Source organism: Cariama cristata, unplaced genomic scaffold, assembly GCF_000690535.1.
Source record: "Cariama cristata isolate BGI_N322 unplaced genomic scaffold, ASM69053v1 scaffold5444, whole genome shotgun sequence".
Lineage (NCBI taxonomy): Eukaryota > Metazoa > Chordata > Aves > Cariamiformes > Cariamidae > Cariama > Cariama cristata.
Window position 1 is genome coordinate 11105 of NW_009612252.1, and position 12945 is coordinate 24049.

Here is a 12945-nt window from a genome sequence, read left to right on the forward strand (position 1 = left end):
CCTACCGCCTGCCTGCCAGCCCCTACCTGGGTCGGCGATGGTCACCGTGGTCTGGGGGTATCGGCCGATCTTGGCACCGTACTTGGGATGGAGGAGGTCAATGGCGAACTGCTTGAGCTGGCAGTTGTGTAGGAGGGTATCTATTTCGGTCAGCTCCAGCAAGGGCACCTGCACCTCCTTTCGGGTCTCCCCGGGCTGGAAGACCAGGTCACCCTCTGTGAAGATGTAGTCCTGGAGGAGAAGGAAGAGGTGGGTGATAACAGCCCTCAGCATCCATGAGAAGGCTCCCAGAGAGCTTCCCTTTGTCTCCCAGTGAATCCCCACTTGCCTCCCAGTGCCGACGGCTCAGGGGGCAGCCAGTACCCTCTGCCTCAAGTACAGGCACAGCCCCTCAGGTCCCTGAAGCAAAGGACGGAGGGGAATCTCTGCTCCTGTGCTAACCTCAAGCCTTGGGTCTCCTCTCTCCCAGCCACATCCCCTTTGTGCCTGATCAACTGCTCTTCTGCAGCCCCTGGGTGGGCTCCTTCCCCCCGCTCTGTGCCCGCTGTTCCTGCCTGCCAAGGCCAGGAGCATCCCCCTTACCCTGCCGTTCTTGGCGGTCAGATCCCGGGTCCTGTAGGTGACTTGGGATTTCCCGTTGTCTATGATCTCCCGGAGGACAGGGATCTTGGCCAGCTTATCGAAGCGGCTGTGGGAATAGGCTGGCTGCAAGAAGGTGATGAGGCTGCTGGCTAGAAGAGGCCGGAGAGAAGGAATGTGTAGAGCAAACACGTGAAGAATCACATTACAGACACACAGGTGTCCTCCCTGAACAGAGTTTGTATCACCCATGGGTGTGAACTGGGTATGAAATATTACTGCATGGGCTGGAGACTTTACCACTCCTGACTCACGCTCCCCGCTTAAGACAACCAGAGAGAAAGCAGAGGCAAACTGCTGAGGACATTCACTTGCCTCAAGCACAACACAACAGCAAAGAGTTTTTACTTCACTCCAGCAACCTATGAGCTGGTGCAGCAGAGGCGTATGGTCAACCCTGGATCTGCCATGGAATTGGTAGCATCTAAACTTGTGATGGTCAAATGCTTGGGTCTCTGTCACCAGGGATAATGATCCTTTGGATGCTTTAAAAGATGCTCTAGTTTAGACCCAGGTTACCTAAGATAGGAGTCACCAAACAAGTCTCTGGTCTGTGATCTGGGGGAGCTCAGATACATGGACTGTGCCTTCCTTAGAAACCACGAGTCCACCTGGACACGGGACACTCAAACACAAACACCCTTCATCTCATGCCACGGTCGCAGCCCTTCACCTTGTTCTTTGATGATGGTGATGTTGACAAGCCTGCGTCCAATCTCTGCGATGCCGGTGGGGACATCAATGGCCTCCACCTGCAGCTGCTTCTCATCATCATCGTCGTCCCTGATGAAGAGTGGGACACGGACATCCACGAGCTCCACAGCCTCTTGGAACTCCACCATCCCATGAGCATCTGGGGGAAGGGGCAATGGTGAGAGGTGGGAAATGTCCCCCCTGCCCAGCCAGGATGCAGCACTGGGGTCTGCTCCCTACCTTGATCTGAGGTCACAGTGTAATAACCCGGTGAAACCTTGAGGTCGTTGAAAGCCTCATGGGAAACGTGCTTTTCCATCACTTTGATGATCTCTGGCTTGGCTGAGCGAGGGGCAGTGAGCACTGTGTCCACAATGGTGTGGTCCTGCCTGTGACCGATGGGAAGAGAAAACCGGGTAAGAGCTGAGGCCAGGGTTGCCCATCTCACATAGCAGCTGGAGGGGCTAGTGAGTACGTGGGGCATTCAGTCACCCCACACCTGAGCGTTCAGAGGGAGAAGCAGCACAAGAGAGGGCTGCAAGTTCTTCTCACCTTTTCCCAGAATTGGGCTGTAACCTGGAGGGGGGAAAAAAAACGAAACAAACCAAATCAGAGTGACTAACACATTTGGAGAGACAAAGTTTTGTGTGAATCACAGCCCTGTGCAGGTCTGAGCTGCAGCAGCTGCCCTGCGGGTGCCAACCCATCCTGCAGAACCCACGGCCCATCGCATGTTCCCTCCTGCCTGGCTGCTCCCTCCAGCCCTGGGTTTCCCAACGCAGTGAGGAACGTGCCCGCAGGGGAGATCACATCTGGTGAGAGCCGTGGGGAGGGGAGAACAGTCCCTGCTCAGCGCCGGTGTCCCCAGGCTCCTCCATCCTGCACCAGGCCCTCGTAACTTTGCACAGGGCTGAAACTTTGGAAGTCAATGGGAATTTTCCTGTTGAGCACCACACGACCAGGATTTGTCCCTGTCTGTAGGACTCTCAGGTCCAAAGCCAGCTGCAGCTGAGGTCACCTGCACAGCCCTGGGTGGGTGAAGCACCGCACTGGGCTTGCGTTTGTGCCGGGGATGTCTTTCAGACCATGCTCCCTCCTGGCATCCCAGATTTCACACCCCAGCCCTCTGGTCCGCTCCCTCATCAGCAGGGCCTGGGGGAACCCTGCCCCACGGGAGGTTTCTCCCCTCATCACTCACCTGAACTTGGTCTGCTGGAGCTTGTGGCAACCAGGGATGTGTTTGAAAACGTCATTCAGCTGCAAGGAGCAAAAGGGACTTTCACAACGTATCCCTTGCTGAACAGGGATGTGTTCAGCGAGCAGATGCTGCTGCCAGCAAACACAAGAGCCTTCTGGCCACCCCTGGGTTCCCCCCCTCCTCGCCGTGCCACACCAGGCAGAGACCACCGCGTGGTTTTTCCCCAGGACATGGCAAGAGGCTGCAAACTGAAGCCAAACAGGAGCTTCAGAGCATGTGCCCCAAAGCAAACCTCAGATCTCATCAACATGATGCTTTGATAATTCTCACAATTGTGATCTTAAAATTTGCCCTTTCTTTCAGAAAGATGAAAAATTGCTTCTTCCTTTCAAGAGCTGTCTGGGTTCTTAGGGAAGGGGCACTCCACCCTTACCCCGCATCGCAACACCCCCCTCAGCGTGGCTGGCACCCCGCACCACCCAACACATACATTTTCCTCCACTTCCTTGCGCAGCTGCTCGCACTCCCGGCTGTCCGGCTTCACCAGGTTCTGCGTGAAAAGCCGAGTCAGCCTCAGAGATAGCCCGTAGGGAACTGGGAAGAGAAATTCCCAAATCAAACTCCTGCCTTCTGGGTCAGAGAAATAACCCAGCCAAAAGCTGCAAGCATGGGGACACGCGTGATGCTCGGTGTCCAGATGTTGTATCGCTAGCACCCAAACCCCACAGCACCAGCAGAGAAAACCCTCCGAGAACTGGAGGGCTAACTGGGAAACACTCTGCTAGATCCAGCAAAGGAAACAGTGTCCAGTGGTGGCTCTGGACTGATGAAGGCTGTGTCCCTGAGCTAATGAAACACGTGCAGGGTACATCCACCACACAGCCAGGCTGTCAGGGGGTCTCCAAGGCTGTGGGCTGGACACAGGAAGGTGCTGCTCTGCTTCCCCCAGGATGGGAGTAGACCAAGGAACAAACCCCCCTTGGAATTGGGTTTGGAGGTAACACCATGTGCTGCTGGAGCTGGGGGCCACCACCGAGGGTTCGTGTCCTTTATGGCACCCACAGCATCTCCTCTACGCCCTGCTCCTCAGACGTGGCACTCACTGAGATCTTTGGGGTTGGTGGCAGCGAGGGAGGTGAAGCCCTGCTTGTGAACGTTGTTGTTGATCTTCCAGCGAACTGTGTCCCGACCCTTGAGGGACCCGCTGCGGACCATGGGGGTGTCCAGGTGGTCGGAGGACATGAGGCTGTGCCGAAGCATGTAGTGGTCCTCCTTGAAGCCAACAGTGCGACCTGCGGAGCCAGGGATAGGGTCAGAGTCTGGGAAGACTGGGATAACGCCAGCCATCAACTTCCCAACACTGGAGACTTTGTTCTGGGGAATCTTTAGGGCTTCTACCATGCTAAGGGTTGTTGGGATGTCAGGAGTGGAGTGGGCTGGAGAGGGCAAGGGGTGTCCATGAGTGGGGAGAGCACATCACACCAGCTAGGCACTACAAGGGACACTGGTCAGGGCAGAGCCAGCAGCGGGATTCCCGGCAGGGCACACCAGGGTGTGGGACAGGGAGCAGCAGCTCAAAGGATCCTTGGCTCAGGCTCTCTGCCAGAAGATTTTCCCCTGATCCACCTCGCCAGCTTAGAGAGGAGGAGGAGGGACATTTATCGCAGCATGCTCCCCCAACCTGGGAAGGCAGTGAACCCCACCGATCCCTCTCCCCCTCCAGTTCAAAGGGCTGGTACCTCGTGCGCAGCAGGGAAGCAGGGCCAGGCAAGCCTAGAAAACAGATGGGTAAAGACAGCATCACTTTGCGGCCGAGGGCAAAACCCCCCACATCTCCAGTTGGGAGGGTTCACATCAGCAGGGATGGATGGGCAGTGGATGGATGGGGCTCTGGAAGCTGATTTTAGCCAGACAACCCTTCAGTGGGGGAAATCCCACAGCAACTCGTGTCACCAACAGCACAGGTACTGGGTACCACTGGGACCCAGCCCCTGCCGATCTGGCCATGCTGGAGACTGAGTGGATTCTGAAAATTTGTCATCGTTTTGGTCTTTATCTGGTCCTCTCCCCAGGCTGGGACAGCCGGCCGGAGCACTCACCTTGCAGCAGGCGCAGAACTTCCAGCAGAGCAGCAGCAGCAGCCCCAGGAGCAGGATGAGGAAGATGAGCAGCGGGATGAGCCAGAGGAAGCTCCCCGGCGGGCAGTCTATGAGGAACAACAACATCACCCCGGGGCATCAGCCCCCTGCGTGGGGTGTGCGGGGAGAGAGTGGGGAGGCAGGGACAGAGCGGAAAGGCTGGACCACAGCTCTCTGAGGGATGGAGCTGCCCGGTTAAGCTTGGGAACTTCTCTCTTGGCGCTCACAACGCAAAGTGCTGTTCAGGGAGAACTATCCCACCTCTCTGCTCACATCCAGCCATCCCAAGGGGCTATTCAGCACCTTGCATCAATCCCTGCCTGTGCCAGCAGTGAAAAGGCACTGATCCCTAAAGGTGCTGGTCTCTGAGGATGCTACAACTCCACTCCTCCTTCACGTGACACTCCACTTCACGTGACAGCCAAAGTCACCCACCCCTGTCACGCAGGAAGGTGGGCAGGGAGGTACTGCCTGCAGCTGACCCTGCCCGGGGGCACAGCGAAGGGACAAAGCGGGGATCAGAGGTGCTGTGGAGCAGGTCAGTGCTGATCCAGACCCCAGGCTCGACATCCCCTCCTGCCGGGACCCTGCGCACCTTTTTTCTTCTGCACGTTGACAGTGGTGTTGGGGAGGACGGTGGGATCTCCCTCCAGGGTGTAGTGGTACGTGCAATCATCCTCCTCGTCCTGGAAGGAGCAGTACTCGCTGGCCTCCTCTGCAGAGAAAGGGAACACGGTTGCAAAGTCATCAGGACCAGGAAAAATCTGGGGAGCAGCCCCACACTCACACATGCATGGGGCAGGGCCCACAGGAGACAGCCCACACATGTCTGCACCCCGTTCCGCTTCTCCCGGTACCTTTGTTCAGCTCTTCCACCATCTGGATCTGGAGGTGGCAGGTGCTGCAGTTCCCTTTCGTGTTGCCCGTCCCCCAGGCCTGGCAGCGAACGCAGTCCCGGATGCTCTCGCACACAGCCTGGAAGCCCTGGGCAGAGAGGCGAGGTGGGACCGTCAGGAGATGGCCCACGGGGAGCGAGAGGACATTGCCTCCGAAAGGCAGAGCCGGAGAGGCAACGCTGCATCCTCACCCCGGCACCAGGGCAAGGTCAGAAAGAAGAATCCCAGAGAAGAAGCAGCTAACGAAGGATTTATAAGCCCAAGAGCCCAGCACGGCCAACTCCAAAATCTCTTATACCGACAGCCTGCATTTGGGCAGCAATGAGATCTTCTCCAAGGGTTTTAGGTGGCCTTTCCAAAATATGACCAAGCCAGCTTTCTCCACTGTGGGATTACCCCATGTTTGTCAATGGGGAAACTGAGGCACCAGACCATGAAATGTTGTGTTTTTTTTTTTTTTCCCAGTCTTGAGGCAAATCAGAACAAGCCAGGAGCCAAGCCTCAAACCTCTGCCCTTCACCAGGGTGCAGACACACACAGACAGACATCCAACAGTTGCTGCCGGTGAACTGAAGGGCAAAAAAACCCCATGGCTACAAAGCAGCTCCCATACTAGACCCTTCCCGGCCACCAAAGGCAGGACAGGCAAGAGTAACCCCTGCTCAGGATTTTGCTCCTAACCAAGGTGTGCCTTCATCCCTGCTTTGCTTTCCTTCCCTGGAGGCTCTGCATGGGAAGGAGAAGTGATAAACCCAGAGGGACCCCAGGCCAAGCCTCACCAGGGAGTAGCTGATTTCGCAGGTGGAGCTGGTGTACAGCGAAGCCTTGTCACAGATGCATCTGCCACATTCGCACCTCCCATGGTTATTGCAAATGCCCTGGGAGGGAAGAGGTGGCAGTTGGTATCCAAGAGTAACTGTAGATGCGCAGCGGCACTGGGAGTCAGCTCCCCGTAGCCCTGAGCTTTGGGCATCGGGACAATTTGCTACAGCCCTGCCTGCTCCGGTTGTCCCTCGCGCAGGCAGGGCAGGACCTACCCCTCGGCTGTCGATGCAGGTGTCGTTGCTCGTGGGACATTCGCAGCCCGGACCCTCCCAGCCACTCTCGCACACACCGCACACACACGCGCCCTTGGAGCAGCGACCGCGATCTGCGATGCGAGAGGAGGAATTACCCAGGGTCCGGTGCTGTGCTGCTCCCCTGCCCCTGTCTGTGACTCTTTAGGGTGCAAAGGGGCTGCAAACAGACTACACAGCATCCTCCCTGCGTGTTCACAAGCGCAGAGTCCCCACAGCCCATTGCTGGTCACTTAATGCCCCCCACGCCAATGCCACCAGCCCAGGGACACCCTGCTTGTGCCACCAGGACAGAGCAGGGCACATCCCACCCCACAGCTGGGGGGATGCTGGGGGCGATGGGGCTGCTCAAAGAGGAAGCCGGAGGGGCGTGGGCATTGCAGGACATCGTACTGGCAGAACGCCCCGTCAAAGCGCTGCGTCAGGTCCTCGGAGTAGCACTGGCACTTCCCACACAGGCACTCGCCCCGGCCCGAGCACGGCTCCACATCCCCGGGACGGATGCAGGCTTCGTTGTTGGGAGACGATGCCGGGGAGCAGTCGCACATGTCCCCTCGCCTGGTGGGGAGGAGATGGTGCTGAGAGAGGCAGGACCAGAGTGCAGGACAGCAGGGTGCTGGGCAGGATGCCCAGAGCAGAAGCATCTGTCACTGTGGGTCCCCTGACCCAGCAGGAACCCCGGGAGGGGTACAGAGCTGGACAAAGTCCTTACCAGCCCGGGTGACAGATGCACTGTCCGCAAACGAAGTTCCCGTGGAAGCTGCACTTGGGCGAGTTAAACTCTTGTTGCTGTAAGAGAAGAGGCATTGCCAAAGGGGCTCAGCTGCCCTCAAGACCATTTCAGGAATCAGAACGGCAGATTTAGAGGCAAAGTTTTGCCCACAAGACTGAGCTCTGCCGTAGGACAACACGCCCAGCTTGGTACGGGCAGTGATGAAGATCTCTTTGGCCAGGCTGAGCCTCCGCTGAGCAACGGTGAGGGGTCGAGTGGGACCCAGACGTGCCAGCCAACACGTTCCCACCCCAGGCAAGGAGGAGGACATCTCTCTGCAACACAGACCCTCCACGCACCTGTTCACAAGGACACACATCACAGATTACAGAGGCTGTGACTTTGAGGTTGTCGCTCAGGGACGTGGGTTTCACGTGGATAACTCCCCGCCGGTCTTTCTCAGGGAGGCTGCAGACGTGCTGCCCGCCAACGTACTCAAGAGCCTTCACACGGACGTTGAACTTGCCCTGAAGGAAGGGACACGCCGCAGGGGTGATCCAGCTCTGCTGGACCACAGCTCGGCCAGACCGACCCCGGGTGAAGGAGGAAGGAGGGATGCAGCGGAGGGCTCAGCCTCGCACACACGCCTTCCCTCCAGGGCCATCCAAGGACTTACCACTTCCCCACGGGTGATGTGGAAGGAGCCAGACTCTGTCTTTTCATACATCGAGGAAGTGAACTCTGTCTTCATGGCTTTAGGGACAAAGTCAGCCCGGATGTCCATCTTGGAGCGGATGCGCTGGGTGTCAGAAGATAACCACAACATTGATTTTCAGCAGTACACCTGCGACCACCCCATGGCCTGCCCCAGAGGGGCCGCATCCTGCCTCCTGCCTGCTCCCCTGGGCAGGAGGTGCCCACCCTCTGTCTCCCCGGGAGCGAGAGCGAAGCCCCAGAGAGCACCGTTACCTCAAAGGCTGTGCGGAGCAGCTCCACGATGTTGGAAGAGTCCTCCTGGAGCACCCCGATCTCAGAGATGGGGAAATACTTGTGCAGCTTCTGCAGAGAGACAGGAGTCCCCTGAGCCAAGGCCTTGAAAAACCTCCTCTGGCACCAAAGTGGGCTCTGCTTTGAGCAGGGCTTGGACCAGAGACCAAAGGTCCCTTCCAACCTAAATTACTCTCCAGCCCCATGTGCCTGCTGCTTTACAAGAAACAGACACCAACACGGGGACACCTGTAGAAGCCCAGATTCCTGCACTCAATAATATACCCTTAGACCTGCCACAACCCAGAGCAGCCCACCAACACACCCTGGTACCCTCCCAAAGTATCAAGGTGTTGGTTTAGCCCTTGGGGACAAGAGATGGAAGAACACTTTCTCCTCACAGCTGAGCTGCAGGGCACAGGAACAATGGTCCTGGAGGAAAGGGAAGCCCACCTGGCGCCACCGCCGTGGTCTCACCTCATAGTAGCTGTAGGAGTGGTTGGTGACAGCAAAGATGGGGATGATGTTGTGTTGGCCCAACAGGCGCACCAGGGTTGGCACCGAAGGATAGTCCTGCTTGGTGTCATACACGTAGGTGCCACTGGTGTCTAGGTGACACTGCTCATCATTTCTCGCCAGGATCCCTGCCAGGACGTTGGTACCATCAGCTTCATAGTGAAAGGCAGATTCGGTAGAGAACACGAGCAGGTGAGTGCTGTCCTTCCTCCAGCCGATCTTATCCTACAGCCAGGAAGGCGGAGAAGGAACCTTTATCTCTGTCCCCTCCAATACCGCCGCACAGTACTTGCAGCCGTTGGCAGGCCAGCACTGCCAGGAGCAGGAAAACCCAAGGGGCAAGGCACCACCTCCCCTTGGCAGCCAATGCAACCAGCTACGTGGCTCTGGGAACCCAAGCCAGCAGGTCTCCTCTTCCCCCATCTGCACCCCCAATGCATAGGATGTCTCCCAGCAGCTCGGTGCCAGGCACATATATGTACAGAGGGCAAGCCCACGCTTTTCTGGACGTGTTTGGAGCTGTGCTCATCCTTCATACAAATGGCCAAGCCCAAGCAGGCTGTTTTCCAGGGAGCAGAGTTTCACCACTGCAGGCGTGAAGGGGGACAGAGCAAAAAGCACACGCAGGGTGCCCAGCCAGCAGCTCCTGCGCTGGGGATCAAACACCGGAGAGAAACACAGCGATGGCCTAAGACCTAGGAAAAAAATCAGGAATGCAAAACAACTCGGCACCAGGAGCGTGTGGCTGGGAGGGCAAGAAGCAACTGTAGCTGAACGTATAACCTGGGCTCCCTTGCTGTCTCGTCAGCTGCCCACCATGCTGCTCTTTTGCTCATCACCCAGTAGCAAGAAGATCCACTCATTAAAAAACAGAGCCCTGCCCACATGGCTCCTGCAGCCCTGGTGACCATCACCTTGCAAACAGCTGTCTGCAGGATGGCATCAAAGCCACCCTCGGGGGCATCCAGGTTGCCGGAGATGCGCTCCTTCCTGAGCTCCTGGCTGAAGTAGTTGATGTTGCTGGTGAGGCGGATGACGTTCTTGAAGGAGAAGGGGGAGTCGGCGTTGTTCCAGGGCTCACGCAGCCTAGGAGAGAAGGGGAGAGCAGGGGTTTTGTAGAGGGCAGGAGCAAAGGGATGCCTGGGTACAAGGAGAGGAAGTATGGGAAGAGCCCCCGGGGGCTGCGGAGTCCCTCAAGGGAGGACGTGAAGTTGAGTTGGCAAGCCATCAGCACAGAGAGGTAGAAGGGATGAGGGCAGAGACGGAGGAGAAGACAAGACATGCAAAGTGTTGTGGCGGAGCAGGGAAGGTCTGGAAGTGGAGGAGGACACTGGTGGCATTGGCACGGTGCTACAGCAAGGCCTGAGCCCAGGGTGGGGCGGTCAGGGGAGACATTTGCAATGAAGGGAGAGAGATGGACGGAGGCTATCACACCGCAGACGCTGAAGATCGGGAAAGCCATGGAGAAACAGAGGGCACCTGCCCTCCCCTCGGCTCCCTTCCCGGGGACCCATTGGCCACACTCACTTCTCAGGTCTCATGTCTGTCTGAGGGGATGAGACTTTGTCCACAAACTTGCCAAATCCGATGGTGTAATTGGAGGTCAGGGCTTGCAGGAACTCCGCTGGCAGGAGAGGAAGGGAGGGAGGAGAAGACACGTGAATAAACAGATGTTTAAAGAAATCCTTTCCTGGGTATCTTCTCTGCTGGTCAGGTCTTAGATAAGACTCCCAAACTGTCAGCTTTTAAGCTCTTTGGGCTTGCAGCTTGTCTTTTTTGGGGTAGAAACCTATACTACCCTTGGTAGCCCCTTTCCAAGACCAGAGCTGCTGCAAGAGCACACACCACACCTGTAGGTTCAAGGTGCCAAAGCCACTGCACAGATCGACTCTGCAGGGCACCAGGCCCCTCGCTGGGCTGAAAGGAGAGCACACACGTGATGAACCCTGCAGGGCCAGGACAGACATCCCCCCACAAAGCAACGATAATAAGAAACTCCACCTAAACCAGACACCCCTCAGCCCTTTGCCGGTTGCATCCCTTTCTCTGGTGCTGGCAGAGAACTGACGGCCGCAGGCAGGAGCGAGCCGCCTGCCTTCATCAGCACAGGAGCTGGCTCCCCCCTTCTCCCAGCTCTGGTCTCACCTAGGTTTTGGCCCATGCTTTTGAGATTGTCCAGATCATCAGACATAGAGTAGGAGAAGTCCATGAGGATGTAGAGATCCACAGGGCTCTCCAAGGGCTGGAAGACATCCATGTTGAAGCTCATCTCCTCCCCAGCTCGCAGCCGCATGAACATACCCTGGGGGGACACCTGGGTCCTCTGCAGGGATGTGTTGATACTGAAATTCTGTGAAGAAAGAGCGACGTGAAGGGGATGGGCTCCATCTCCTGCAGAGATGCAATGGGGAGGAGACAAGGAGCGGGGAGATACGTGGGAAGTGGAAAGGCAGGAATGATCACGCTCCTTCCCTCATCTACAGCCAGGAACCAAGGCAACCTCCCCTGTGTCCACACGTGCCCGGCCCGGCACCTCCTCCAGACCTTGGCATTTTGCTTACTTCTGTTTTGCCTGGAAAGCTACCCGAGCCCTAAGCAATCAGGGCTGGTTGCCAACAGATTCATCAGCTAGCAAAGGCAGAGCATTGTTTTTGAGTAGACCCTACATAAACAGCAGCCTGGACTTTGTATTTTTCCAGCTGAAGACTCCAGAGGAGGATGTAGGAGATGAAGGGCATTGGGAATGGTGGGACCCCTCAAGAGAAGCCGAGCAAGGGCTGTCTCCCCAGCACCCACCTGCTGGGTCCGCATCTCGCCCCTGGTGTACACGATGCTGGCCTCCCCACAGCCGTACCGCAGCAAATTCTCCCGCAAGTCACAGCGAGGCTCTTCAAAGCTCTGTCAAGGGGGGCAAGAACGACGTTACGACTGCAGAAAGCAGCAAATCCTCCGTGCAGGGGGGAAGGCAAGGGTCAGGGAGCAGGGTCCTCCGCTGAGACCATTTAGCGAGCCTTTGGGAGCAGGAGCGGGGCAGAGAGATGGGGACGAGTCTCACACAGAAAAGCCAACGTCCCCCAGCAGCAGAGAAATGTGACCACCAGTGAGTTACTGGGTTATCTGGGATAAGACTGTCCCACCACCCCTTGCACACATTATTTCAGATCTGGGACGCTGGTATTTTCTGATAAACCCCTGTATTCCTGCAAGTTTGCCCGGACTCCTCTTCCTCCCCGTTTGTCCGCACCAAAGGAAACCCACGTTGTGGCACTTCCCATCCGGACCAGCTCCTTGCGGAGAGAAGCTGGAGCCAGAAGCTGACCCTGCTCTCAGGTCCCTCTCCTGTTTGTCACCGGGGATGGTGGGATCCCTCCATCCGCAGAGTGGGGGCTGCCCTGCAAGGTCTCACCTCGTCGGTGCAGAAGGAGCAGTCCTTATCCACTCGGATGCACTCGGTGCAGCTCTTCGCCCGGGCAAGCACACAGCGGTTATCTACCGGGAAAGATCAGGGCATCAGGAATGGAGAAAACCAAGTGAGCCCTGGGAGGGCACGAGAAAGGCTGATCCCATTCCTGGTGGAGGTTTGGCCTGGGTGGTCGGTGGAAGCTGGCTACAAAAGAGCAGCGGGGTAGCAAGAGAAGAGCCCCAAATGCTGGGGAGATAGAAAACAGGAGGAAAGGCACACAACGGGTCTCATCCGCATGAGGACCGGCATGTCTGGAGCACAGAAAGGGTTTGCATAGTCCCTGTGGGGTGGCACCAAGGGGAGACCGCAGACGGACCCACGGCTGCACTCACGTTTGCTCCTTTGGCCGAGGACGGTGGCGCAGAGCAGGGACAGGAGGAGCAGCTTGGTGCACGCCCGCAGCAACACATCCATCCTCTTCCTCCTGAAACACACGGATCACTACGTTGCAGAGAACCAAGAGATGCAAACGGTCCCGGAGACGATGGGGGCAGCTCCCGCAGAGCCCCTGCCCTGCCCAGCCCGGCCGGGGTGGGACAGCCCTGCCCGCCCAGGGGAAGCTGTGCCTGGAAGCAACCTCTGATCTCAGCAGGGCAGGGGCAAAAACCAAAACACAGAGCGGTGCGG

The 12945-nt window shown here is 57.4% G+C and overlaps 1 protein-coding gene across 1 annotated transcript in view; it reads right to left on the bottom strand.

Annotated features, from left to right (window-relative positions):
- Positions 1 to 12945, bottom strand: part of ITGB4 (integrin, beta 4) — a 29775-nt gene that overhangs the window by 10319 nt on the left and 6511 nt on the right. Inside the window, exons 2-27 of the mRNA XM_009698529.1 lie at positions 12651 to 12742; positions 12262 to 12344; positions 11652 to 11753; positions 11001 to 11205; positions 10383 to 10479; positions 9770 to 9941; positions 8817 to 9080; positions 8322 to 8411; positions 8029 to 8151; positions 7712 to 7879; positions 7353 to 7429; positions 6993 to 7198; positions 6602 to 6738; positions 6344 to 6442; positions 5526 to 5652; positions 5264 to 5383; positions 4630 to 4736; positions 4270 to 4303; positions 3634 to 3822; positions 3021 to 3124; positions 2531 to 2589; positions 1885 to 1908; positions 1573 to 1721; positions 1313 to 1492; positions 583 to 731; positions 27 to 231 (exon numbers count right to left, since the gene is read on the bottom strand). Of these exons, the coding sequence (XP_009696831.1) occupies positions 27 to 231; positions 583 to 731; positions 1313 to 1492; positions 1573 to 1721; positions 1885 to 1908; positions 2531 to 2589; positions 3021 to 3124; positions 3634 to 3822; positions 4270 to 4303; positions 4630 to 4736; positions 5264 to 5383; positions 5526 to 5652; positions 6344 to 6442; positions 6602 to 6738; positions 6993 to 7198; positions 7353 to 7429; positions 7712 to 7879; positions 8029 to 8151; positions 8322 to 8411; positions 8817 to 9080; positions 9770 to 9941; positions 10383 to 10479; positions 11001 to 11205; positions 11652 to 11753; positions 12262 to 12344; positions 12651 to 12742 (3362 nt within the window). The remainder of the gene's footprint in view (positions 1 to 26; positions 232 to 582; positions 732 to 1312; positions 1493 to 1572; positions 1722 to 1884; positions 1909 to 2530; positions 2590 to 3020; positions 3125 to 3633; positions 3823 to 4269; positions 4304 to 4629; positions 4737 to 5263; positions 5384 to 5525; positions 5653 to 6343; positions 6443 to 6601; positions 6739 to 6992; positions 7199 to 7352; positions 7430 to 7711; positions 7880 to 8028; positions 8152 to 8321; positions 8412 to 8816; positions 9081 to 9769; positions 9942 to 10382; positions 10480 to 11000; positions 11206 to 11651; positions 11754 to 12261; positions 12345 to 12650; positions 12743 to 12945) is intronic.